Source organism: Culicoides brevitarsis, chromosome 2 (genome assembly GCF_036172545.1).
Source record: "Culicoides brevitarsis isolate CSIRO-B50_1 chromosome 2, AGI_CSIRO_Cbre_v1, whole genome shotgun sequence".
Classification (NCBI taxonomy): domain Eukaryota; kingdom Metazoa; phylum Arthropoda; class Insecta; order Diptera; family Ceratopogonidae; genus Culicoides; species Culicoides brevitarsis.
In genome coordinates, this window is record NC_087086.1 from 21,109,529 (window position 1) to 21,134,147 (window position 24,619).

General features: G+C 34.6%; 6 protein-coding genes and 1 long non-coding RNA gene across 7 annotated transcripts; 2 read left to right on the forward strand and 5 right to left on the reverse strand.

Annotated features, from left to right (window-relative positions):
• Nucleotides 1-1,829: 1,829 nt before the first annotated feature.
• LOC134828729 (xanthine dehydrogenase-like) lies at nucleotides 1,830-6,903 on the reverse strand. The gene is made up of 7 exons (XM_063841715.1): nucleotides 6,794-6,903; nucleotides 5,513-6,582; nucleotides 4,167-5,289; nucleotides 3,747-4,109; nucleotides 3,383-3,651; nucleotides 2,004-3,045; nucleotides 1,830-1,943 (listed from the first exon to the last, which is right to left on the reverse strand). Exons 1-7 carry the CDS (start codon nucleotides 6,839-6,841, stop codon nucleotides 1,893-1,895), a joined length of 3,966 nt encoding a protein of 1,321 aa, XP_063697785.1. The 5' UTR covers nucleotides 6,842-6,903; the 3' UTR covers nucleotides 1,830-1,892.
• A 2,180-nt stretch (nucleotides 6,904-9,083) lies between these two features.
• LOC134832154 (uncharacterized) lies at nucleotides 9,084-11,976 on the reverse strand. The gene is made up of 4 exons (XR_010162045.1): nucleotides 11,894-11,976; nucleotides 11,607-11,831; nucleotides 11,464-11,545; nucleotides 9,084-9,263 (listed from the first exon to the last, which is right to left on the reverse strand). It is a non-coding gene; the product is annotated as an uncharacterized LOC134832154 (long non-coding RNA).
• A 2,882-nt stretch (nucleotides 11,977-14,858) lies between these two features.
• On the reverse strand, nucleotides 14,859-16,253 carry LOC134830393 (ras-related protein Rab-1A). Its single transcript, XM_063843858.1, has 3 exons — nucleotides 15,938-16,253; nucleotides 15,425-15,850; nucleotides 14,859-15,363 (listed from the first exon to the last, which is right to left on the reverse strand). The coding sequence occupies exons 1-3, from the start codon at nucleotides 15,987-15,989 to the stop codon at nucleotides 15,215-15,217; spliced, it is 627 nt and encodes a 208-aa protein (XP_063699928.1). The 5' UTR covers nucleotides 15,990-16,253; the 3' UTR covers nucleotides 14,859-15,214.
• An 84-nt stretch (nucleotides 16,254-16,337) lies between these two features.
• Nucleotides 16,338-17,061, forward strand: LOC134832276 (mediator of RNA polymerase II transcription subunit 9). The gene is made up of 3 exons (XM_063846262.1): nucleotides 16,338-16,556; nucleotides 16,644-16,701; nucleotides 16,759-17,061. The coding sequence occupies exons 1-3, from the start codon at nucleotides 16,486-16,488 to the stop codon at nucleotides 16,921-16,923; spliced, it is 294 nt and encodes a 97-aa protein (XP_063702332.1). The 5' UTR covers nucleotides 16,338-16,485; the 3' UTR covers nucleotides 16,924-17,061.
• A 192-nt stretch (nucleotides 17,062-17,253) lies between these two features.
• On the reverse strand, nucleotides 17,254-18,464 carry LOC134832275 (anamorsin homolog). Its single transcript, XM_063846261.1, has 3 exons — nucleotides 18,249-18,464; nucleotides 17,680-18,179; nucleotides 17,254-17,457 (listed from the first exon to the last, which is right to left on the reverse strand). The coding sequence occupies exons 1-3, from the start codon at nucleotides 18,388-18,390 to the stop codon at nucleotides 17,344-17,346; spliced, it is 756 nt and encodes a 251-aa protein (XP_063702331.1). The 5' UTR covers nucleotides 18,391-18,464; the 3' UTR covers nucleotides 17,254-17,343.
• Nucleotides 18,465-18,529: 65 nt separating this feature from the next.
• On the forward strand, nucleotides 18,530-21,680 carry LOC134832274 (signal transducing adapter molecule 1). The gene is made up of 4 exons (XM_063846260.1): nucleotides 18,530-18,801; nucleotides 19,113-19,273; nucleotides 19,336-19,455; nucleotides 19,683-21,680. Exons 1-4 carry the CDS (start codon nucleotides 18,759-18,761, stop codon nucleotides 21,150-21,152), a joined length of 1,794 nt encoding a protein of 597 aa, XP_063702330.1. The 5' UTR covers nucleotides 18,530-18,758; the 3' UTR covers nucleotides 21,153-21,680.
• Nucleotides 21,681-21,768: 88 nt separating this feature from the next.
• LOC134832273 (uncharacterized) lies at nucleotides 21,769-24,540 on the reverse strand. Its single transcript, XM_063846258.1, has 4 exons — nucleotides 24,181-24,540; nucleotides 23,976-24,119; nucleotides 23,520-23,914; nucleotides 21,769-23,244 (listed from the first exon to the last, which is right to left on the reverse strand). Exons 1-4 carry the CDS (start codon nucleotides 24,379-24,381, stop codon nucleotides 21,900-21,902), a joined length of 2,085 nt encoding a protein of 694 aa, XP_063702328.1. The 5' UTR covers nucleotides 24,382-24,540; the 3' UTR covers nucleotides 21,769-21,899.
• Nucleotides 24,541-24,619: the final 79 nt, after the last annotated feature.

Consider the following 24,619-nt stretch of genomic DNA (forward strand, 5'->3'; position numbering starts at 1 on the left):
AATTAAAGTAGTACCTTAAAAAGTAATTAAGAAGTTATTCTCACATGAAGTTAAAATAACAATTGATTAGATTAAATGCTGTACATGATCTATTCCAAATTAGGTTAAATTACCCCCTTTTCAATCCATAGGTTAGACTTATAGTTGACATTCAATGGCTCATTATTATATCCGTCGTTTCTGTCTGCGAGTTGTTGTAGAAATAATTGAGGATAATCAATAGAGTTTTCATTCTTCTTCACGATGTCTAAAAATTTTCTTTATTCAACTTTTAAACGCACATCTACCTACCTACGTACGACGTAAACAATAAAGTTTAAGGTTCATCTTCTGCTTAGTTATAGACGCATAGTTGGTAAAGAATTCAAGTAGAAGACATGGTGTAATAAAAAAAGCAATTAAATAATTTATAGTGTGACTTGAGAAGTGAGAGAGAGAGAAAGACAGACAACTTTTTCTATGGAGACGCACAAAAACATTCTCTTTTTCATGCCATTCTTTAATCGATCTGATTAACTATTTTCCTCATTTGAAGTGACTTTTGAATAGAGTGTTGACTATGTAGCATTGTTGCGGTAAGATCTTCCAATGGTACGATGAAGAGTCGTTGGAGGAAAACAAAATACTTATAAATGAAGTGGTTCGTTGTTGGAAAATAACTTTTTAAAGTGTTTTCGTTGTGTGTATGTGTTCATACTAGTATCTGGTAACGATGCAAGATAGAAACTCTCACTATCTATCTATCTCTTTATTGATGTAAAAAGTTTTACATTCTTTTATCCCATTACATGCAAGAAGTTTGGTTATTTTGGAATTTAGTCTTGGTAACGGTTGATTAATGATAATGACAACACTTGTAACGTTATTATTGGAAAAGTTAAAACCTCCTTAATAATCAATAAGGGACAAAATTTAACCGAAAAAACAACGAGATTCTTGCTTTTCATAATATGTACTCATTTAGTTGTGACATGAGTGCGCGGCTTGAACATGAGAAGTCGTAATTGCTGTGGAATTTAATTAAAACTTTTCACGAATACTGTAGCGCACTCGTAATGGGTGACTTACATGTCATGCTCATGTCTGGAAATTATACCTGCTAGTGCAATTGACAAATATCTGAGAAAGTATTAGGTAATAGGTGAAGGTGTTCCATACCATATAAGGAGACGTGTTACAGGAATTTCTTTTAAAATTGGTTAAAAACTCCGAGTTTTAACATAATTTTTATGATTTTAAATGTTTTATACTATTTAATATTTTATTCGCATGCTCCGAAACATTTGACGACAAAGTATTACACACACAACAACATTAAAAACCCAATGAATTATGTAAAATTTGATTAAGTTTTACAAGAAAGCCAGCGGTCATGCAACGAATACGACGCCACATTACCAACAACAACACGCCAGGACGACAAGTGCGTGACAAAAATCGTTTTTCCTTCGAACAGCAGATTTTTTTAAAGAATTTCGTTCGTAGACACTTGTACGTCAGGCAATACCGAGCTCAATTTATTACACTATTGGCACATGTTAGTTTGTAAAAAGTCATTAATATGGCTTTCCAACCGTTTGTAGCGCAAGAAAGTTGTGTGCGATATGTGTAGAGGATTTATTTACATTTATAATGGGTGTTAGGTCAATAAAAACCACAAAGTGAGGTGTATTATAGGTCACAATTGTTAATTCCTCCGATTTCTGCTGCTACTTATTTTTATGCGACTAAGAGGTGCTAATGTTGTTCTTTTTTTCTCCTTCTTTGTGAACGCAAAATGAACAATCTTACCAGATTTTTTATTTATATTATTTCATTTATTTGTACCTACTACGAATTACCATAGAAAAAAATCAATAAAAAAATACCTCGCTATGATATTCTTTTTTTTCTCAAACAGGAAATGCCCATGGCTTCTGTGATGATATCTCGTCACTGTCAAACTAGGGAGAAAAATATTCAAATTAGGTCATGCTTTGTTATCGACACTTGACAGAATTTACCTCCTTCGTCAATTTATCGCCGCATGCCATGCGAATTCGTGCTGCAGTCGCCGGTGCATTGAAAACAAATTCTGCTCCCAAGTTTTCTTGTTTTCTCGCTGCGATAATTGCTTCCTTGAGGGCGAAAAATACAGCCGATGCCATGAACAGCGGAGGCTCGCCAACAGCTTTGGATGAACAAACAGCCCGCGGATTCGGAGCGTCCGTCAGTAATGAAACATTAAATTCGCGCGGAATGTCATTGACAGTGGGAATTTTGTAGGTACCAGGACCAGTAGTTTGCTGTTTTCCATTGGGCAAAAATAAAATTTCTTCCATCACGTAAAGACCGTATCCTTGCATGAAAGCACCTTCAATTTGACCAATATCTACCGCGGGATTGATACTTGTGCCCAAATCCATGACAATGTCAACACGATGAACGACATGATCGCCAGTCAAGCAGTCTATCTCGACTTCGGCGACAGCCGCTCCAAAGACAAAATAGTAAAAGGCATTTCCTTCGTTGCGTTCCTCATCGTATCCAATTTCGGTTTGCTTGAAGAAGCCCGTTGCGGACAACGACACTCGGTCCATGTATGCTTTCCGCACCCAATATTTCCAGTCCTTATCGGGATACTGTGCCTTGTACGGTGCAATTCTCTCTTTAATTATTTTGCTGGCATTGAGCACAGCCATGCCATTTAAATCGGATGCCGTAGATGCTGCTGTACTGGTTGCGTTCGGGACTTTATCTGTTGCCGTTTCATTTATGTGAATAAAAGTTGCTGGAATTTCGAGCACGCGAGAAGCAATTTGTATCATTTTTGTATGTAATCCTTGTCCAATCTCGACACCACCATGTGCTAACGAGACAGATCCGTCCGTGTAAACGTTGATCAGTGCTCCTGCTTGATTCAAGAATAGCGCGATGTAGCCGAGACCGAAAACGGTGGGAACAACTGTAATTCCTCGTTTTCGCCACGTGTTTTCCTCGTTGAATTTTTTAACGGCAGCTTCGCGTGATCTATACGACGAGCTTTGCAGTACTTCTCGGAAACATCTAAAATGTTTATTTTAAAATTTTAATTAGTTATTATCAGGCCTTTGAACTGAATTTATTTTGAACTTTTTGTCCTTAAATTTTTATAGAAATTTATAATTAAATTAATACCAAAGTAATTTTAGTAATTTTATGAAAAACATTTTTAGAGAAGAAACTATGTTAAAATTATCACTAATTTCGGAGGAAAATGAAAATTTCAATAAGATAGGTACGAAGTCGGTTATTTTCATAAAAATTTAAAGTTTTTTTTTCCATTGGAGTAAATAAATTTTCAAATAGGGACAAAAAGTTCGAAATAATCTTGATACGACCTTATAATTATTTTTTAACTCACCTCTCAACGTTGCAATTCAAAATTTTCTGATTGTAGTGCGTTAAATGTCCTTCTCGATATAAATTCTTGTCCATCAAATCAACGTAGTCGACATTCAGATACCGTGCAACCTGTCGAATGGCTTCTTCGGCAATCATCATGCTTTGCGGCGACCCGAATCCACGAAAAGCCGTATTGCTAGGAGTATTGGTTTTGCAAGTCCATCCCCTGCAGCGAATATTTGGAATGTTGTAGGCATTTTGCACATGGAAAATTGCACGTTGCACAACCTGCCAGAAATCAACACAAAATACATTCATAAAATATTCAATTGCATAACGCACTTTGCATTGCATGCGAGCCTTAACAAATTGCAAAAACATACCAAACACGAGTAGTCCATTGTACATCCAGCATTTAACCACACTTTAACATCTAATCCCGTTAAATATCCCTCTTTTGTAAATGCGACTTTATATTTGAATAAAATTGGATTACGTGTACCGGTAATTATCATATCTTCCTGACGCGATAATGTGCATCGAACGGGCCGTTTTAATTTATGAGCGGCCACGACACAGGGCAAAGCAACAAGTGCACAGCGAATCTCCTTGCCACCAAAACCACCGCCGATTCGCTTAACGCGGACATTGATTTTCGACTGTGACGTGTTGAGAATTCTCGCTGTTTGACTTTGGATCAATTCTGGCCATTGTGTGGAGCAATAAATTTCCAATTCATCCGAGTCCTTAAAAAATATATATTTTTAGTTAATTTTTATAAGAAGCAAAGAATTCATTCTTACCTTTGGAACAACGATTGAACTTTGGGGCTCCAAATAAAAATGTTCCTGTTTCCCAGTACGGAAAGTACCATCGATGGCGTGTTCTGTCTCATTAAATATTTTATCCACATTTCCATTTTCTAACTTTTGAGGACTTTCGTCGTAAAACGATTCTTTTTCGATTGCATCTTCTAACGTCAGAATCGCAGGCAATTCCTCATAATTAATTTTCACGAGACGACTTGCAGCTTGAGCTTGCGCTTTTGTCTCAGCTACCACAGCTCCGATGACTTGACCGTAACACAAAACCTCATTTTCAACAAAAACAGTTTCATCTTTGTAATAAGGACCCCAACTATTCATCCCAGGCTGGATATCTTTTGCACTGTAAAATCCTTTTACGCCTTCTTGTCGCAAAGCCTCTTCCGCATCTATGCTTAGTATCTTCGCATGTGCCTTGGTACTCAATACTAAAGCTAAGTACAGTTCATTCTTGAAGCGAGGAATATCATCACAAAATATCGCTTCGCCAGTACTTTGTTTGTAAGCAGACACGACAACTGTAGGACGTCCCACTGGATCAATGGTTGGCTGAGATTCTGGCGTTTTTTCAAACAACTGCAAACTTTTAAGTGGTGGAAATTTCTCAGTGTTTTCTTTTTTTCCACGAAGTAAAGATTCTATCTCGAAGAAAGCTTTGTGAAAGAGACTCAAAACCAGCGTCTGTCGGTATGGTACTTCTGCACCTGGAGCGTCGTATTTTAAATTTAATTTCAAATATTTTGTCAACTCTTTGTTGCATAAATCCAGTGTCGAAACATCAAATTTAAGAAGTTTAGATTTAAACTCATCATTCAATGGTGAAATAATTTGGGGACCCACTCCACCGTAAGCGAGTTTCAGCTCCAAAATTTCATTATTAGGAGAAATTTTTACTTTCATAGCCATATTTACGATAGCAATATCATCGTCGCGTCGTCGAGCCTGCTTATGAACCACAAAAAATTCGTCAACTTTACTCTTTGGAATGAATATGGAGAGCACGGTATCTGATTTATCCAAGCAAGTTTTACGATATCCCGTAAAAAATTTAGAGTCAATAGGGACACTTCTTATTTTGCCATCATTATTCATGACTTCGAGACTAAAGACAAAAAAATATATAAGAGTATGTAATTTTTATATGCAAATATTAGGCCGTTCCCAATTTAATTAGAACTTTTTGTCACAAAAAAAAATTTTGAAATACTTTTTTATAAAATGAAAATTTTCACAAAAGTAATTTTTTTTTAAATATAAAATTTTCAACTTTTGAAATTTAACAAAATTTTCAAAATAAACTTGGAGCGGCTCTTAAAGTGTCTTACCTTGCACCACATACTAAAAAGATAGGATTTAAATCTGAAATTGGGCTAGCGGTCATAATATTTCCGATTGCTGTAGCTACGTTCCGAATTTGAGTGCCGGAAAACCAGTGCAACATCTTCAAAAATGCTTTGTAGGAACTTGCTTTTGATTCTTCCTTTTCTCCAGACACCTCAGTTCGCAATAAGCTTTCAAAGTCTGTCAAACTCAAATTTGCTCCAAAGCGAATTCCATCATTTGTTATTTTTGTAAAATTAATTTCTGATATCTTATCTACGTAGATAAGGTGCGTAAATTTTCCAGGGCTTGCTTGCAGTTCGAGTCCAACTTCTGTATTTCCACCAATTATTTTCGCCTCAGGATGTTGTGTTTTAATCGTGATAAGCTGGTTTACAGTAACTGGACGATACCAGGTAGCTTTTTCTCCTTTGAATACGAGAAAATTCTTGTCAAGTTTATCCGATGACTTTAATTCAGGAGGAAAAATAATTTCTTGCGTTGGGTCGTAGGGACCGAAATCTTTTTGGTTAAAAAGTTGGTAATCCACTTTAGTTCCACCATTCTTGCAGCAATTTTCTCCCATTGGACACCCATTAGTGAAATTGTTTTTCTGCCAGTCGTCGGTGAATGTCTTGTAGCCGTCGATAATTGGGCGGTAACCAGTGCATCGACACAAATTTCCCTGGAACGCTTTTTCAATATCATCCAAAGACGGAGCATCGTTATTTCGCAACAATGCATACATTGACATGACAAATCCGGGGGTACAAAAGCCACATTGAATCCCGTGTGCCTTGGCAATGCGTTCCTGCACTGGATGTAACTTCTCTCGAGTATTCCCGATGCCCTCAACTGTCGTAACTGCCATACCATGGACCGCGCAAAGCGGCAGGAGACAAGCAACAACAGCAAAATGTCTTATGCGATTATTTTTGCGATCGTATTTTGATAGCATGACGGTGCACGCGCCACATCCGCCTTCATTGCAGCCTTCCTTTGTACCGGTGAGATGTAATGTTTCACGCAAATAATGAATAAGAAGTGTTTCTGGCTGCGGCTTCGACTCAATTATCTATGCAAATACAAACATAAAGATAAAACTATAAAAAAAAAATTCGCGCACAACGAAAACACACTCAAACATATTCTCTAGAGTGCATTAAATTGTTCCTCTATCCTAAGTGTTAAGCTTTTTGTGCCGTGGATGTGTTCCACATTTTTTTTTTTTTTTGCAAACATCCAACACTAACTTATTCACGCACGTTTATTTTTATATTACCTACCTTTTTTCCATTCACAAAAAACACAAGTGGTTCACTTTGGAATTCCATTTTTTTTTCTAAAGTAGAGATATTTTTACTTTAAAGCGCTAAATATGTTTTTTGATGTGTTGACGCGAGAACGTATGAACAGCAACTAAATTATAATTGAATCAAAACAATTAAACGAGTAAGGAGAGACACAATGATTAAGTGGATGTGATAAGTGAGTTATATAAACGATAATGTGTCGTTCTCATAAAAAATTATTTAAGCGCATTTTTTTTATTAAATCCAACTTAAAACTTATGATTGCTTTTAAATAAACAAATCTGGTTAGCCTTGTAATTTCGAAAGCGTCCGTTGAACTGCAAAAATTTAATTTTTAATGCATGACTATAACATATAAAAATATGAGCCAAACACAAGAGATATTTTTTTCTTGAATGCAAATACAATTCTGTAAATTAATATTAATGAACCGAATGAAAAAATGCATGTTTTCAAGATTAAAAGATATTTAAGTATATATCTCCTTTTGTCATGATTAAAGTTAAAAAATCTTATCTGCAAGTAAATAGAATCTCTGGAATTTCTTATCATAATTATTATATTGCTAATCCATGATATACATTTGTTATTTAACGAACAACTGTTGTTTTTTTAAAATATTTATGACAAATGATTTGTTTTTAAGTAATCTAAATTAAATTTTTACATTATCACACTTTGGTCCAAAAAGTTAAAAATGTTTATATTTTTTAAAAATATGTAGTTTAAATTTTCGATAATATCATACATTTTTGTGGGTATGATTTGAAATTAATTTCAATAAATTTGAATCTTTTTTAAATATTGTAAAAAAAAAATTAAGTAGCAAATAAGTGCTTAAATTATTTTTTATAATATACTCAAAAATCCAAGAGATGATAATTATTGAAACCACACGAAAGTATTTTAAAAAAATCATTATCTCACCTTGTGACAATTTTTTTTGTAAAGAAAAACAAAGAAAAAAAAACTTTGTGAACAAAAATTTGCAAAAATAATGTTTTTTAATGCCCGAAAAATTTCTTGAAACAATTAAAACTTTTTATCTTCAAGAACGGAGATAAAGGAAATTATTTGGCATTCACAGCTAGCAAAGAGTAATTACCATTGAAACCTTGCCCAGATCTGACTATTTTTTGTATATCGCGTCCTTAAACTCAAGAGAATTTTAATTTATTCCCGAATTTATGATGGATGACGACTTTAAAGCAACCTTTTCATTAATCTTCAAAACTCGGTAGCTGATTGTTTTTCCCTTTTTTGCCAAGAAAAAAAAGCTCGGCAGTCGACAAATATTCAAAATTAACAACACATTCAATTAAGTCAACTTTTTTTTGGAACGCAGGAAGAAAATAACACAAAAAGCATAACAATAAGCACACACAAGGCAACTCAGGAGTAAAAGAAGTGAAAATCCATTTAATATAATCAAAAACTAATTAAAAACTTGTGGTGCATACAACTACTGTGACTGTTTCGTGGTAGCTATTCGCCTTTCTTGTGTGCCTCCTCATCTATTTTAATATTATAGCGCTGTACAAACACCAATTGTTTGTGTACACATGTACGTGCCAGCAGCGGTAGCAGAGCAAATGCCACGTGTATTGGCAAAAAATTTCAAAGGATTATCGTCTTATACATTTATATCCTTTTAAAAATAAACGTACAATCATGGAAAGAACATTGTTAAAACCAAATATACATTAAGGCACAAAATATCTGAAAAGGATAAAAAGTTCATTATAGTTTTTAGAAGTGAGAATGAGTGAGTGAGCAACATCAACAACAACAACAACACACCAAACAAAAAGCCATGAAAACTATGAGGAAAAACAAAAAAGTTGAAGCAAAGCAGAATTTCCAAACGAAAATAACGACAGATCGGATTAAGAGAAACTAAATAAAACTATGAAGTTGTGTATGCCTCTGTGGAGCGACAACGATATTTTTCACATCAATTTGCCTTTAAATTAGGTCGTTGCTTGTTAAAATTTATTTTTCTTGTCGTCGGTTGTACAAGCAAACGTTTCCACTGGAGAACTCTCGCCCGGCACTAGCATGACGTGAAAAAAAACTTATTTTAACTAAACTAAATATTTACAAGAAGCGACATACATACAAACGAGATAAGAATTAAAAAGAAGATGTTTTGCTAATTTGTCCTTTTTTCCGTGATGGGATGGGACGCGGCAAAGCTTAGGACGTCGTCGTCTATTAGATAACAATTATGTTAATGAAGTGTACGAAAGTTAGTGCAAATTGAATCACGGATAAGTTGTTTATTGTTAAAGGCGTAAAAAACAGTAAATAGAAGAAACTTCACAAATGAACAATGTACAGCTTAATTAAAGTCAACTTAAAATTAGTGGCTTGAATCACGGCTATTCTCTTCCCCGATCTTCTCCTTTTAGCGGCTTCAAGTTGTCCATAATAATCCAGTCACCTAAAGAAGAGAAGAAAAAAAGTTTTTTAGACAATAAAAATAAAAGGATTGAAAGAAATGCTATTTAATATTCGAGACACGTGTTTAATACTCATTCAAGAGGACCTACCTAGAGGAAGGAAAACATTTTTTCCGCCGTTTTTCCTTTTAAATTAAGTAGACAAATACCTAGTAGATAAAAATGTTTGGACTAAATTGATTGAATGCTATCAGGTAAATGTTCAAGATTTTTTTTTCTCTCAGGTAGATTAGTTACTACCGGATCCTATTTATTATTACATCGACTGTAGTACTACTAATCAGTGAGAGAGATTTGACGTGAAAGTAGGAAATTCACCCTTCTGGTTAATCAGAAATCAAAATCAAGTGGATTTTAATTGAATAATGAAAAAGGGATGTTTATTATTCTAAGGACGAACATCTTGGAATCAAATTTTATTAAATTATGGAAAAAATATTGAAAAAACGTGTTAGAAAATTCATAGAATTTTGATGGAACACGTCGTTTAATTTCATTTTTTTGGTATTTTTGTGTTCAAAAGTCCCAAAATGCTCTAAAAATCTAAGTTCAAAAATCCTTGAGGGAGCTTTTGATATTTTTAAATGCCTACAAACATCAAAACTTATTCCAGGATTTTGAATTTAAAAGACTATTTTAAGACTAAATAACACAAAATTATCAAAAAAATCACATCAACATCAAAAAGATGAAATATCAATGTTGAGCGATGTAAGAATGTAATGGAAATTACTTTTATCAAAATTAATTCCGATTAAAAACCAACGAAATCAAATCTCACATTCCGCATGACACACAAAAAGGCTCAGTTGGAATCAAATAAATAATTCTCATGCCAAAATATCAACAGTGAATAGCCTGATCCATTTCCGAAAATCATAAAACCTTTTGAGACTATACTTTCAAATTAGTACCTCATGAATATTCAAACCGACCTCTTCCCTTTTATTATTATTTAACTATTAGGAAACGAGATAAAGGTAAGCTGAAAAAATATTTTAAAAGGAATCCATTTAGATTTCCTTGATTTCGGTATGCATACCACCACCGTCACTTGTACATAAAAGTAGTTGGGCTCTTAGGTTATTTGTACTATGAAAAAAATCTCGGTATCAATCCCTTAAATATCTCTTGTTGTTGTCTATGTCCTTAGGTTTTTCTACGCATAAAAATTTAAAAAGAATAATAATAAGACGAACACAAAAACCCTTTTACACTAAAAAAATAATAATAATAACATAATATGGCGACATCACTTTTGATGTTGCTCTTGCTGTGTGCTTAATAAGAGGAACGAGAGCTTTGTCACTTGACTATGAATTTTGAAGCTAAGTGTGCGAAAGGCTTTTGAAGACATTATCATACTCACACACACACAAACTGAAGTTTCTTCCTTTTTTATTTATTTTCACTTCCTGCTATGAAAAAAAAATCTTTTTTTTTTCGCAATTTTTACTGTCGAAGACAAGCAAGAGAACAGCATGAACTGTAGAGTGCCGAATGAAAATGGAGATAAAATAAAAGGAGAATCACACACAAACACACAGACACAGACATAAAAAAAGAACCAGCAGGTATGTGCATTCCTTTTGAATAAATTGGTTTTTCATTTTCGATATAAACTAAACTAAACACTGAAACTGCCTTCGCTCGGTTGTGCTGCCAACAAATTTGTCCAGATAAAAGCCTAACACACATTAATAGAAGAGCATCATCAGGAGACGCACACACACATTCACTGCAAAAAAAGGTCAACAAAATAGACAAGTTCTGTATGTTATTATGAAAGAAAAACACTAAAATCCATTCAAAGCACCACTATATGAAAATAGAAAAATTAAGTGTTTTCATTCAAAGCATTCTTTCTGTTAGGCAATATCTGGCCGGTTTTGTTATCATCTGTTGTTGTTCTTCCATAAGCACACACAGACCTGAATGTAAAAATCTATGCAAAAGGACTTTTTTTCATATTATTTGAAAATAAAAACTAAAGTCAACGCTTGAATAGGCAACGCACACAAAGGAAAATGTCAATAACCTACATACTAATATTTGCTACATGTTTGTTTCCTTTTTTCCATTATATATTGACTATAAAATATGTTTTGGAGTGATCTCAAGAACATGAGCTAATTTTCACCATGCACAAAAAATAGTGCCGGAAGCGGAATTTGTGCTTACCTCTTTGAATTTTGCTCCGGTGACGTACGAACGAACAAACGACGACGACGACAATCCATCTTCGTCACGGAGGCAGGGAATTCTGTAACAAATGTGTGGAGATCGATTAAATAAAACTCTCTAACACTTCACACTATTGTTACCTGTCAACAATTGATTTTTTCTTCTGTTGTCACTCTTAATCGTTGTTTCGTTAGCGGGATTTTCTGCTTATCGGTCATTCAACGTCTGATCGTTTTTGTTCGATTTGGCATCATTTAGGCGTCTAAACTGGGCACATTATCGTCGGGTTTTTTCTCGTAAATTGTTAGCAACACGGAGATTTGTATGAGTATTGGCTCAGCACTTGCATTTGAATCCATGAATTCCTAATAAAAATTTTATGGAGATCAATATTTTTGTACAATTGAATTAACCATAAAATTTTTACCTGATTTTTTAATTTTTCAACATAATTTTCACTTTACAAAAATATTTTTTTTTATGAATAACACGAAGTGATCTTGACAAAAGTTGACGAGTAACTGTCGCAAACTTCCAAAGGGATCACTATATATTTATTTTTTTTTTGTTTATTTTTTTTTTTCATTTGAAATCTGATTACAGAACACTTTCGGTCAAATGATCTCAAATTTCTTGGTTTCGTCTACCCGTCATATAGGACCACACGAGCACTAATGTCACATGGAGGTGCTTTCTTTACGATGGGTGTTCATTAAAATTTGTCCAGATATTCTTAGAATGAATGGAAACTCGAAAACTTAGTTCAGTCTAACGATGTTTGATGATTGACTGATATTTAGAACGAACAAAAGTTTGCATTGTTTAATGTTTATATTATTACTTAGCCTCGACGACAAATGAATTCTTTTTTGATTTTGATTCGAAAATTATTTAAATCGGAAACGAAAGCGCATTTTTTAAAAATTATTATAAGTAATAACTCCTTCTTAAATTATTTCTGTTTTCCCGGGAAATTAAGAAAAAAACAAAAAATTTAATATTTTTCAAATTTTACTTTTTGGAATAGATTTTTTTTAAGAATCTTGGGGTAAAAAAACGTAATTTCGGGAAATTTATTTTTTGGTAATACACTTCTCCTTCAACTTAAAATTACAACATAAAAAACGACATTCTATAACATTTTTTTGTACAAAAATGAACAAATAGAATATTATGTATTCGTCAGATCATAAAAAATTATAATTTATTGCCTAAAAAAAATTCATGAGCGATCGATTAATGATTGTTGCCAGATCGACCATGTTTTGACAAAAAAAATCAATGCTTTCTATTCATCTCATCACCACAGAACATTTTCTCTTTTTATTACTTTCCCTTTTCACTTCACAAGTGTCGGAAACAAATGTAAAGTTCTTAATTTTTATGATTCGCCTTTGACTTGTATGTGTCAACGAATTGCATACATACTCAAACAATGAACCAACGTTGAAAAAAAAATGAAAACAAATAAATTTGGAACTAACATGTGTATGCTCTGTTCTTGTCTAGTCCAGCCTATATGAAAGGAATATCACTTCTCGAATATCACAAAATATTTTATGGAGTTGAATGGCACCACATCATGCCCTGACTTTTGTTTATTTCCGTTACAAACACTTAATTTATGATGAATGGAATTCCAACGGAGGAAAAACTAGAAAAACGCAAAACAATCATGAACCCATTTTTTCATGATCTCACTTTAATTTACCACCATTTTTCTCGTATATGTGAAACAATTTAATTTGTTGTTCCTTTTTTTGTCCGTGCTTCACTGCTGTGCGCCGTTGTCTTGTTACAGACAGCAGAAATAGAGATTTTCACAATTCTCGTTCTTTTTTTCTCTCGTTCATAAAATATCCCTCGAGAGCCATTTACAATAGAGTTAAATTTTGTGGTATGCAAAATCATTACGCATCATTCGTGTGTTTTCAGAAAAGAGATGAATACCTTTTAATGTCTGTTGTAATGCTTTTTAGAGAAGAGATAGATAGACGAGAACTAGAATTGGGGATGTATAGTTCTGGGACATGTTTATTTCATTTTATTTGCTTGTTTGATGGAAGATAAAATTATCATTTTATTGTAATTGAATTGATATGTGTGTAATAATGGTTGAAATTGAGTGTTATGAACCAAGTTGGATATTAATCTGCCTCTTTATTCCACGAAAAATGTTTCCTATGTAAAAAAAAAGAATTTGTATTCAAATCCAATGAAAGAAGATAAGGCAAGTTTTTTAATGGTTTGTTTATACGACGGACAAATTAAACAAATATCTAAGTTATGAAATTTCTGTTATTCGATGAAATTTGAACCAGTAAATCGTTCGTTGCAAAATAAATAACGTATCAGAACTTAAAAAATGTTGAATTTGAAAATATTTTCTTATTTTATTTTAATGTTTTTCAGTTTATGAAATATTTTCTTCAATTAAAAAATAAAACATCTTAATAGAGACGTATTGAGGTTTTATTCGGCTTTTATTTAACTTAATTTAGGATAAGACAAGAATTTAATAGAAAATTAGTTTCGCCAGATTAATTTATTTTGTGATATATTTGTGTGTACTATCATGAAAAATTACAGTTTTTATTAAAATTAAACAAAAACTGAGCAAAACTTGCTTCACTAAGAAATCTATTGGAATTCAGCTGAAAAAAACTATTTGGGTCATATGACCAACAATAATTTTTTTGTTCTTAAAAATTTTATTCGTAAAATTGATAAAATGTTAAAAACATCGATTAGGTATCGTCTAAAAATTAAAAAAAAAAAATGAAAAAAAATCCAATATCGAAATTCTAAAGGAAAAAAAATTAAATTTATTTGGCATATTTCTTCTTTAAAAAGTCTACTTCGTACCTACCTACTTTCAAAAAGTTATCAATTGAATTAATTCATTAACAATAGCACTGTTGGTTGAAATAGAAATAAATTTTATAAAGTTACGTATAATAATAATGTAATGTGTTAAACATTTATCAAAACTTTAGTAGTACTTTAACACAGTTCCATTGTTTTCTGATTTTGATACAATAATTACCGATCTGTACTAAATTACCTTTATTTGAACTTTATGCTTCAACTATCAACTTACAAGCTTGTTTCTCTCTTTTCTGGATGACAATTTTTCCAACTCGTTTGCTTATAATTGTTTTAAAATATTAAGAAGGAGAGGTAATTAATTACAATAAAATGCCTAAACAAACAGATTTTGAAATTTTTGAGCGTGATGTTAAATGACTCGAAACGTAACCAACTTTTACCTTTAAATAAATACATAAATTTATGATGCCGTTATTTATAGTTGAAAAGTTGAACCTAGTTTTAGTTGTTTCAAGTAGTTCACTTATGGGAAAGTATGCAATTTTCACTGGTAAGAAAAAGTCTTCAATGTTAATACGAACTTTATTTTATGAAATAGTTCTTTGTTACTATGTAATACATTTTTGGTTACAAATGTGTGATGTATAAAACTTTTCGGACGTTTGTCATGGATTATTTTTTTATGATGTAAATTTTGACAAATCAAAAACTCAAGGCCTCTTTCTTCCTCTCTAACACTTTTAAAAAACAATAATAATAAAAAAAAAATCTCAAATAAATAATATAATTCAATTTTTTTTAACAATTCGTGAATTAAAAGATTAATATATCAGTAAAGATTAGGTAAAAAAAACAAACAAAAACTCAATCGTAATACTTTAAAAAATGCTAACAAACACAAAAATTACAAAAACGAGTGCTAGCACAGACATCCTGACTCGATATTGTCTTCAGGATATTCGTCAACCTTGAATCCATGTTGCTCGAGTGCCTGAAGTTCGATTCTTGAGCGATTTGCTTCGACTAAAGTGGCAGCAATGTGTTCAAACATCTCGTCGATTCCTTCGCCTGTTGAAAAAATCAATCAATTTCTTCAATAAAAGAATATTTTTAAAGTTGTTCTCCTTACCAGTTTTACAAGAAATCTTAAATACGCCCGAAATCAATCCGTGACACTGCTCGCAAAACATCGAAATGTCACTGTCAGTCACTTCGGCATTGTCACTCTCGAGATCACACTTGTTTCCAACTAGCCAAATTTTCGCATTTTCCGCGTAGGTCACGCACTCAAGCATGTGTTGGCTGAGCGAATGAAATGACGACTCGTTGTCTAAAGCAAACACCAAGATTGCAGCTTCGGCAAACTTGTAATAACTGGAAGTCACACTAGCAATCCGTTCCATGCCGCCCGTATCCCAAAGCTGTAGCTTGATGTCACGCTCGTTGGCTGTAAATGTTTTGTCAAAGTGGTCCAAGCCCAAGGTGGAAGCCCTGTCCGTGGCTGTTGTGAATGTATTTGTGGCGAAACGACGAAAAATTGATGATTTGCCAACGCCTAGAAATGATAAGAAAATTTTTGTTTATTTATTATCAACATTACCTGAATTATTTGTTGAAGCAATGTGAAATTGCACTTTCTTACCATATTCGCCGCACAAAATGATTTTTTGCTCTGGAATACGAACACTGGCCATGACTAAAGTATTTTGTGGATCTTCTTTGGATTAATTAATACGCAACTAATCCCTTTGTTTTTATTCCTTTAAAATTATGAAAACCGTCTGGCTTCTTTTTGATCCTATTCTTTTGGTTTAGTGCTCAATTGGTGACAGTCCTGAGTACCAGCGGCAAGATAATTTTCATTTTCTACTATTTTTTTATTCAAAAAACTTGAAAAACACGTAATTTTCAATATTTTTCTTAATTTCAATATCTTTCAAGACAGGATGCACCAATTTTGCAATAGCTTTCCGGAATTATTTTCAATTTTTCTGTTGTTTTGCTTTGGGCTCGGTCTTCATGATTGTTTGCAGTGGGACGTGTTTCGATATATAAGTGCTTATATACAAAAGTTGGTGATAAACAAATAAAAATTCGGCTTTTTTTGTAAAATTTACGATAATTCCGAGACAAATTGTGAGTTAAAGTGATAGCAGAATTTCAAAAGTAGCCGAGTGTGGCGAGAGAAGTATGGAAAACAGTACAAAATCACCAGAAATCGAGATAGAAATTTTGCCCTATATTTATCACATCTTACGCAGGTACTTGATTGACAGACAGTCTTTGTTTTCATTTTCAAAACAAACAAAAAAAATTGTGAAAAATTAATCGTAATTCGTTTTTTGTAGCATTGAAAAGGATCAAACAGAGATAACGACAAAACACAGTCAAGAGTGCTCACAAAAAGTAAGAAATTAACTCTAATTTTACAATAAATCTTCTAAAATTAATTTTTCATTTAAGGTCCTTGAACTTCAAAAACAACTCGAGGTTGCTCGCAATCAAATCAAGGCTTTGCCTGGCATTGACCTAAATAAAGAGGATCAGTTGCAGAAGTTGGAAAATCTGCGCAATCAACTGGTACTGAAACAAGATCTCATCAAAAAGTACAAAGACATCCAATTTTAACCTCCTTCGCATTACATAACAACAAAAATCCGTCAAAACGGTTCTAAAAATGGTCTTTCGCATTATCCTGAGGTATCTAGCGAACAATGAGCAACTAGTACAACGGCTCTCCGAATCAAAGCCCGTGCGACGAACAGCACAGCTGATGGTCGCGGCTTTTTATCGAACCAAACGCATGACCGAAAACAGTGAATGGACCCCCGAGAGATTCCGAAATATCGTGAATTCGTTTAAGCAAAATTTGAATAAAGAAATTGAGAATGCAAAAGAGGAACTGAAGAAAAAGGGACGTTAGGGTGATCGATGTTACGAATGTATTGTGTAAATAAATAGATTTATTTTCAACCAAAAAGCATTTTATTCGTTTCTAAATTAAATAGTAATTACTTGGAAAATCATGGGCAGTAAGTAGGTAAGTAACTACAAGTCGCCCTTAAGTAAATTATCAGTGATTTGAATTTTTTCTCCTGGCTTGAAGGCAGGCATGCCTAAATAAGGACACGTAGCACATCGGAAAGCGTCACCCAGGTAGCACTGAAATACAAAAAAAATTAAAAATAAATTCATTAAATCCAGAGAAAAATAAAAAAAAATCTAATTAAAAAAACTAATTTTTGAAAAAAAAATCGAAACTAAAAATTTCTTGAAAAACTCTAATTTTAAATGTCAAAAGCGCTACTTTTATATGAAATTTTCATTTTTTTTTGTTTTTTCAAACGGTAAACAATAAAAATAATATTTAAAAAAACAACTTACACTTCCACATGATGATTTTTGAATGGGATTCTTGGGTGCACCTTCTGCCGCAAGCTCTTCTGCCAAACCACAACTACAATCTTTGCAGGCCTTTCTCTTTCCTGTTGTTCCGCAAACACGCAACGTCGATGGATCTGGCATAGCTTTGTCTTCTTCGTCCAACAAGTCGTCCGGATTAATCAAGTCATCTTCTTCCGTGTCATCCAACTTCCAGACTTTAGCGGCAGTATCTTTTTTCGCAAATGACAATTTGGCACCCGAACCAACTTCATAATTGGGTTTCGAAGCTTGATACAAATCATTTTCCTTCTGTTCAATGCTGACGAATCCCGAAAGAAGTAATGTCGACTTGAAATCTCCTCCCTTATTCCGCACAAACAATTTCCCATTTGGCTTCAATAACTTCAAGATATGTCCCAAAAGATCGGTTGTGTGTTCACTCTCATAGGTTCCCAGGTAATTTGACAACACGACATCGAATGAGGAATTATCGTATGTGGCTAAAAATTATCAAACACGAGATACGTGACTAATCACAGTAAAAAACACAAGTCACCTCAAGATCATACCTAATTTCAATCGATCAATGTTTTCGACACTGATTGTTGTCCCTTCGATTTTCTTCAGTTCGTTGATGGTTTTTTCGAATTCGTCGTTGACATTGCCGCCCCACACAAAAAGGACCTTGTTACCGGCTTTAATGAGATCCATTTTACGTATTTTTGTGATGAAATTCAACTTTTATTTTCCAGAAATTTCTCAATGCAGCTTTGACACCTTTATTTATTTGAATTAATGCGAAGCAAATTATTTTTGTGATATTCCGTCGAGTCGTGTATCACTTGTCTGTGATTTGCGTTTGAACAAAGACAGTCGATCATCGTATTTCACAAAAATAAAGAAAATTTAAAATCCACAGTAGAATTATCATTGATTTTGTCGACTTGGTGACCTTCAGCGATCCACTAAACTATCGGAAATAGATTATTTGCTAACGGCCAGACACGGATAACGTTGGAATTTCACAGAAATTTTGTTAATTGTACGCAAAAGTAGAGAAAACAAGTGCAAAGGATAAAATGGGTCTTTTCGGGGCAAGTTCAATATATGACGCAGATGTTGGTAAGTTCAGGGATCAAACCCAATTCTCCAAGTTCGGGATTCTTGCCGAAAGAGTCAGAACTACGAAAAAAATGCCCATGAAGAGTTGCGAATGTCATGATTCATTGTTGTCTGGAATTCACTTGCTTACGTTTCTGCAACTCTTATATGGGCTCGGTACTTGTTGTGTGTAGTAGTAGTGTAAATGACACGATAAAAAAAATTAGTCGGACAGAAATCGATGCGATTATTAATTTAATTTTAAACGGTGTCAAAGCACTCGTGATCCTATCGTTATCTCAAATTTTAATGTTTTGATTTGTTCCGGACAGAAAAGGCAACCAGCGAGAAAAATACAACAGACAAATGGGATTTGATAATGGAAATTTGTGATAAAGTCGGACATAATCCGGCCAATGCGAAGGAATGCCTCAGATCAATTATGAAACGACTAAATCATAATGATCCGCATGTCGTTATGCGAGCAATAACGGTAAGAATTTCTTCTACACTCGTTTTTACAATACAAAAAATCATAAAAAATAATAATTTTAGCTTTTGGATGCATGTGTTAACAATTGTGGCAAAAGTTTTCACCTGGAAATCGCTTCGAGAGACTTTGAGACGGAATTTAAGAGACTTTTAACGAAACACTCCTCTCCGGAAATCTGTCAGGTAAGTTGGGGTCGGGAAAAATAACGAAAAAAAGTGAAAAGTCAAATAAAGATACTACTATTGAATGATTTCTAGGGAGACTCTAAAGTTACTCATGCATCTAATCAAATGGTAATCGTTACCCTAAGTTTCTGTGTTTGGCTTTTATAAATCACTTGCTAGATTTGCGAATCTCCTTTTTGAATTTTTTTAAATTTAATTTTAAAATAATTTGTTTACTTTTTCAGAAATTGCGTCTCTCGTTGAAAAAGTGGGCGGAAGGTGACTTCAAATCTGATCCACAGTTGAATCTTATTCCGTCGTTGTACATGAAGCTAAAAAGTGAAGGTTACGACTTTAGCGAAGGAAGTCAGCCACAGAAGAAAACCGTTGAGTTAAGTAAAGATCCAAACGTGGTGTCTAGTCAACAAGAGGAAGACGATATCGCAAAAGCCATTGAGTTGTCGCTGAAAGAAACTAAAAATTCGCCCAAAACATCATCATATAAAACCTCCAATACTTCAAACAACACGCAATCATCTTTGTATCCTTCGATGTCCTTGAACTCAGGTGGTGCCAGTTCTGCCGTTGCCGCGCCCGAGCCACGAAAAGTACGAGCATTGTATGACTTTGAGGCTGCCGAAGACAATGAACTGACATTCTTCGCGGGAGAAGTGTTGTTGGTTCTCGATGACTCCGACCCCAACTGGTGGAAGGGTCAAAATCAGCGTGGCGAGGGACTGTTTCCTTCGAATTTCGTCTCGGCCGACTTGAGTGCTGAACTGGAAGCTCCAATCAAGTCTGACAAAAATAGTAGTAAGAAATTTGCCCAATTTAGCGAAGAAAATGGCGATCACGATCGCAAAGATGATCCCATTCACATAAATGAGGACACGATCGATAGGCTTTTGCATTTGCTACACGAAGCTGATCCCGAGGATCCGTCACAGGATACCGATGATATGTTGCGCTTGGAGCACCAGGTGAACCAAATGCATCCCTTAATTGATCAGGAATTGGAACGAGTGGACCGCAAACATGCGCAACTCACGCAATTAAGTTCAGACTTGGCAGAAGCTGTGGGCTTGTACCATCAATTGATGCGAGACGATCGTGGCTACTCGGGAGGATATATTCCATCAATGGCGCCACTTAGTATGCCGCCGCAACATATGCCGATGTATCATGAAAATGGAAGTGGCCCCACATCGATGTACAATCCATATCAAATGGGAGCGATGCAATCGGCTTTGCCACAAATGGCACCACCATCTGCTACACCGCCTTTTCATCCGCAAAATTATCCAGGTGCACCGCAAGCATTTCATTCGCCCGTTCCCCCACAGCATCCACAACAAATGCATAACGGACACATGGCCACGAACGGAAACAGCTACATGAGTCCTCAGGCACCTTTGCAGCAGCCACCACAGCAGCCTGGACCACCAAATGAACAATTGAATTCCGGTAACTTTGTGAATCAACCACCACCACCACAACATTTCGCGATGAACCCGAATAATCATCAGTCACCTAGTCATCATCCCCAATATAATCCACAGCAGCATCCAGGAATGGCACCTCCTCAAATGCAGCCTGGTCAAACAATATTACCTGCTCCGCCCACGAACATGATGCCGGGCAGTAATCCGGGAATGATGTACCAACAGCATCCAAATGGTCCTCAGAACATTCCCGTTTATCAACAACAGCGATAGAAATGCAAACATATTTTTACTAGGCCTTGATGACTCATTTTATTCTTCAATATATTTTAAAGATTTATATAAACTTTGGAAATTTTGGTCCCGGACCCAAATTCTACATATTCTCAAAATAAATATCTAGACTTAAGTATGTTGCATAGGAATCAGTTATGAATTAATATTGCTATTTAGGCCGCTTTTAATTTTTTTTTCAACTTTTTGTCCCAATTTTTGATCGTTTTTATTAAAATTTGCTATTTTAAAGATTTTTCAAAAATCTTTCAAAAATTTTTTAAAAAATATATAAAAAAAAAAATAAGTTCAGTGAATAATTTGATTTGATTTGAAAAAAAAAAAAAAAATTTAAATTTTAAATACCTAAATAAATAATTTTCGTACTTTGAAATTCTTTAAAAAAATTTGAAAAATTCAAAAAAGAACAGATAACTGTGATTTTTCATATAATTTTTGTTTTATTGTGCTTCATTGTATTTTTTAATTTTTCAAATGGGACAAAAAATTAAAAAAAAAAAAATTGAGTGCCCTTAATTTATGATAAATGTTGCGAATTTTTTTTCTTTTTATTTGACGAAAGCAATGTCAAATTATGTGTATGAAAAACTGTGAAACGAACAAGTGAAAAAAAGTAAAGAAAGAACATGATTAAATAATAAATTTATATTTAAACTCATTAAAATTGAATTTGTATTTGGGTATTTGTACCTGTTATCGAATGCGAAAATGGTGCAGCTCGTTTCATTAAGGTCTGAGTGGATCTTCAACCGGAAGTACGGTAAATCGACGTTTAGCGCCTCCCGTTGAGTTATCGTGTTTAATGAACCGCGAAACGAAGGGAAATGAGCTACTTGGTGCCTTTGAATTTTTATTGCCCGAACTTTGGGGCGTTTTAATCGGATCACTGGTGTGTCGTGTTGTTGGTGTGAGCATTTCCTCATCCGGGATGGACTTGTACTTGGGCGGTGTCTTATTTGGTCCCGCTCGATTTGCCGCAATAAAGCGTTCGATGCAGGAATCGTTGCTCGTAGTTGTTGGACATGCCAAGCTCAGATAAATTGCTTCCAAGTCTCGCATGTGCGGCTTATCTTGAAACAGATGGTGATACGTATGCATCGTTGGAGACCAAGTATTTTGATTGTGAGTCGCTGGTCTCAGTAATTCGGCACCGATTCCATGCAAATTCTCCTTGTCGTGCATCTTCAAGTGAGCCAACTCGTCCGCAAGTGCTGTGGTGTACGAGTCATTGGGATGCAGCGTTTTATTGTAATCGCGAGCAATTTTAATGTCGTGCTTCCAGAATTGACGTTGTCCACGCGACGCGACAGGTGAGACTTCTTTTATTTTCAAAAAGAGCACACCCATGAAGTAAATGCAAATGACATTCGTAAGGGTTACACACATGCTGATGCAACCGAAAATTGCCAACTCGATAGATTGATGATTCGAATAATAGCTGGTTTTGATAACGGAATTGTAGCGCGTGCCATCTTTCTCGAAAAGCACATAGACACAAGAAAGTGCCCACAAAAGACCAGCATTGACTGCCGGCGGCAACAAAGATGCAGAAATAGCTGTGCCAACCAGCGATCCTGTATTTTCTCCCAAAATGGCGATCGCAACTGCAGCTCCGGATGGCAGAGCAATTAATACTCCCACAAGCAACGAGTGTAACTCGCATCGACTCAAAATTTCATTGGTGAGACCTTCACCGACGCCATAACGATCATCCAAACTACACACAATAATGCCAAAAATGAATCCAACGGACGTTGCCAGGAAAATTCCAATCATTTCGTTTATCACGCCCATCACTTGCAAGGAGCGATCTTTGATGACGGTGCCAAAAGTTGCCGCTATAATTGGACCCATGAGTGGCGAAATTAACATGCTAGCTGCCAAAAAGAGTGTCGAGTCTTCCACGAGACCGAAAGCAGCTAAAATACTGGCAACGATAACCAAACACAAGAAATCAAATGTTATAGCGGCACTAGCTTTTACTTCGTGAACGATCTGAGCAACATTCAAACGTGCGCGAACAGACGATATGAGACGGTTCCATGCACCATCCTTTGTTTCAGTGGGTTTTCTGTAATGATAAAAACGAGAATTAAAAGAATTATCAAGTTTTTTCGATACTTTATGAGTTTTTTTTTGGTTTTGCTGTGGTTTCCACCATTTTTTACTGATCATTTTTCTTAAGATTCAGAAATTTTTATGCTTTTTCGCAAAATTTTCTGAATTTTTGCAAGGTTAAAGTGAAAATTAGTTCACTTTCCATGTTACTCACGTGGATCTATATTTTGTTTTGAAATAAAAATTGAAATGTGATAAAAAATAAAATGAATTTTTACAAAAACTCACTCAACAGGTTTTTCCTCCAAAGGATCGACAATTGGTTCATAATACATCGTGCAAGGTAAGACGCCAACCGAAGTTCCTTCCCTTTCTCCTACCCCCCATTCACTAAGAAGCCGGATTGTGTCGTCACATCTAGTACCAGATTCAATGTTGAACAAAATTTGATGTCCTTCGCCGTTTTTCGTATCCAACCAACTAGCTCGTCGGATATTCTTGACCTTCAGTATTGCCGACATTATTTGACACATGTAAGCATTGGGTGGTAATCCAAGTTCATTCTCGAAATGGTCTTCATCTGGTGGCTCTATCAGCTTTTTACTGCTGTTTTTGCGAGCCGATGACAAAATATCCTTGACTCCTTCCCAAGACTTTCTTATTACGTTTGGATCTTTATCCAACTGAAATTTTCAAACAAAAAATATTAATTTTTAGCAAATTCGCAGAAAAAATAGCATCAACCTGGTTTAAACGATCACAGCTTTTGGATCTATTGGACAATTTATCTTCGGGCGGGGCCAAAGCTTCGCTGGTTTTTTGCGTATTTGCCGTTTCCGACATGAGAGATTCCGTTTCCAATTCGTCCGTACTGCCGCTTTCTTGTTCCTGAGTAAAAAAAAAACAAATTTCATAAAATAAAAAAAAAATTAAATGAATGGAAGCTAACCTTAAAAAAAGTTCCATAACGTTGCATTTCCGGCGTCGTGAGAGGAGTTGTGCTCTCACTTACGGATCTCGTGCGTCTCCCAAACGTGACTTTGCCTTTTTCGTTTTCCTCATTTACGGCAGTGCGTTTGTTCTTTTTGCTACGAAGCTTCTTTTCTACCTCCTTCGAGGGAATGTGACAAACAAACAAGACTCCTGACATTTTTTGATGATTTTTATGCTTCTGAACGACAAGCAATCACTTTTTAAGTACAAAACGGTTCACACTTCAATATGACTTTGAGACATTTTGCTTGCTCCCGACAAAAATACAAATAAAATAAATTTTATAATACGTGCTTTTTGATAACGAACTGAAATGCTCAAGCATCAGATGTCAACTGACACACAAGCAAATAAGAAAAGTAATCATTATCATGTAAAGCGACCTAACACCGTTC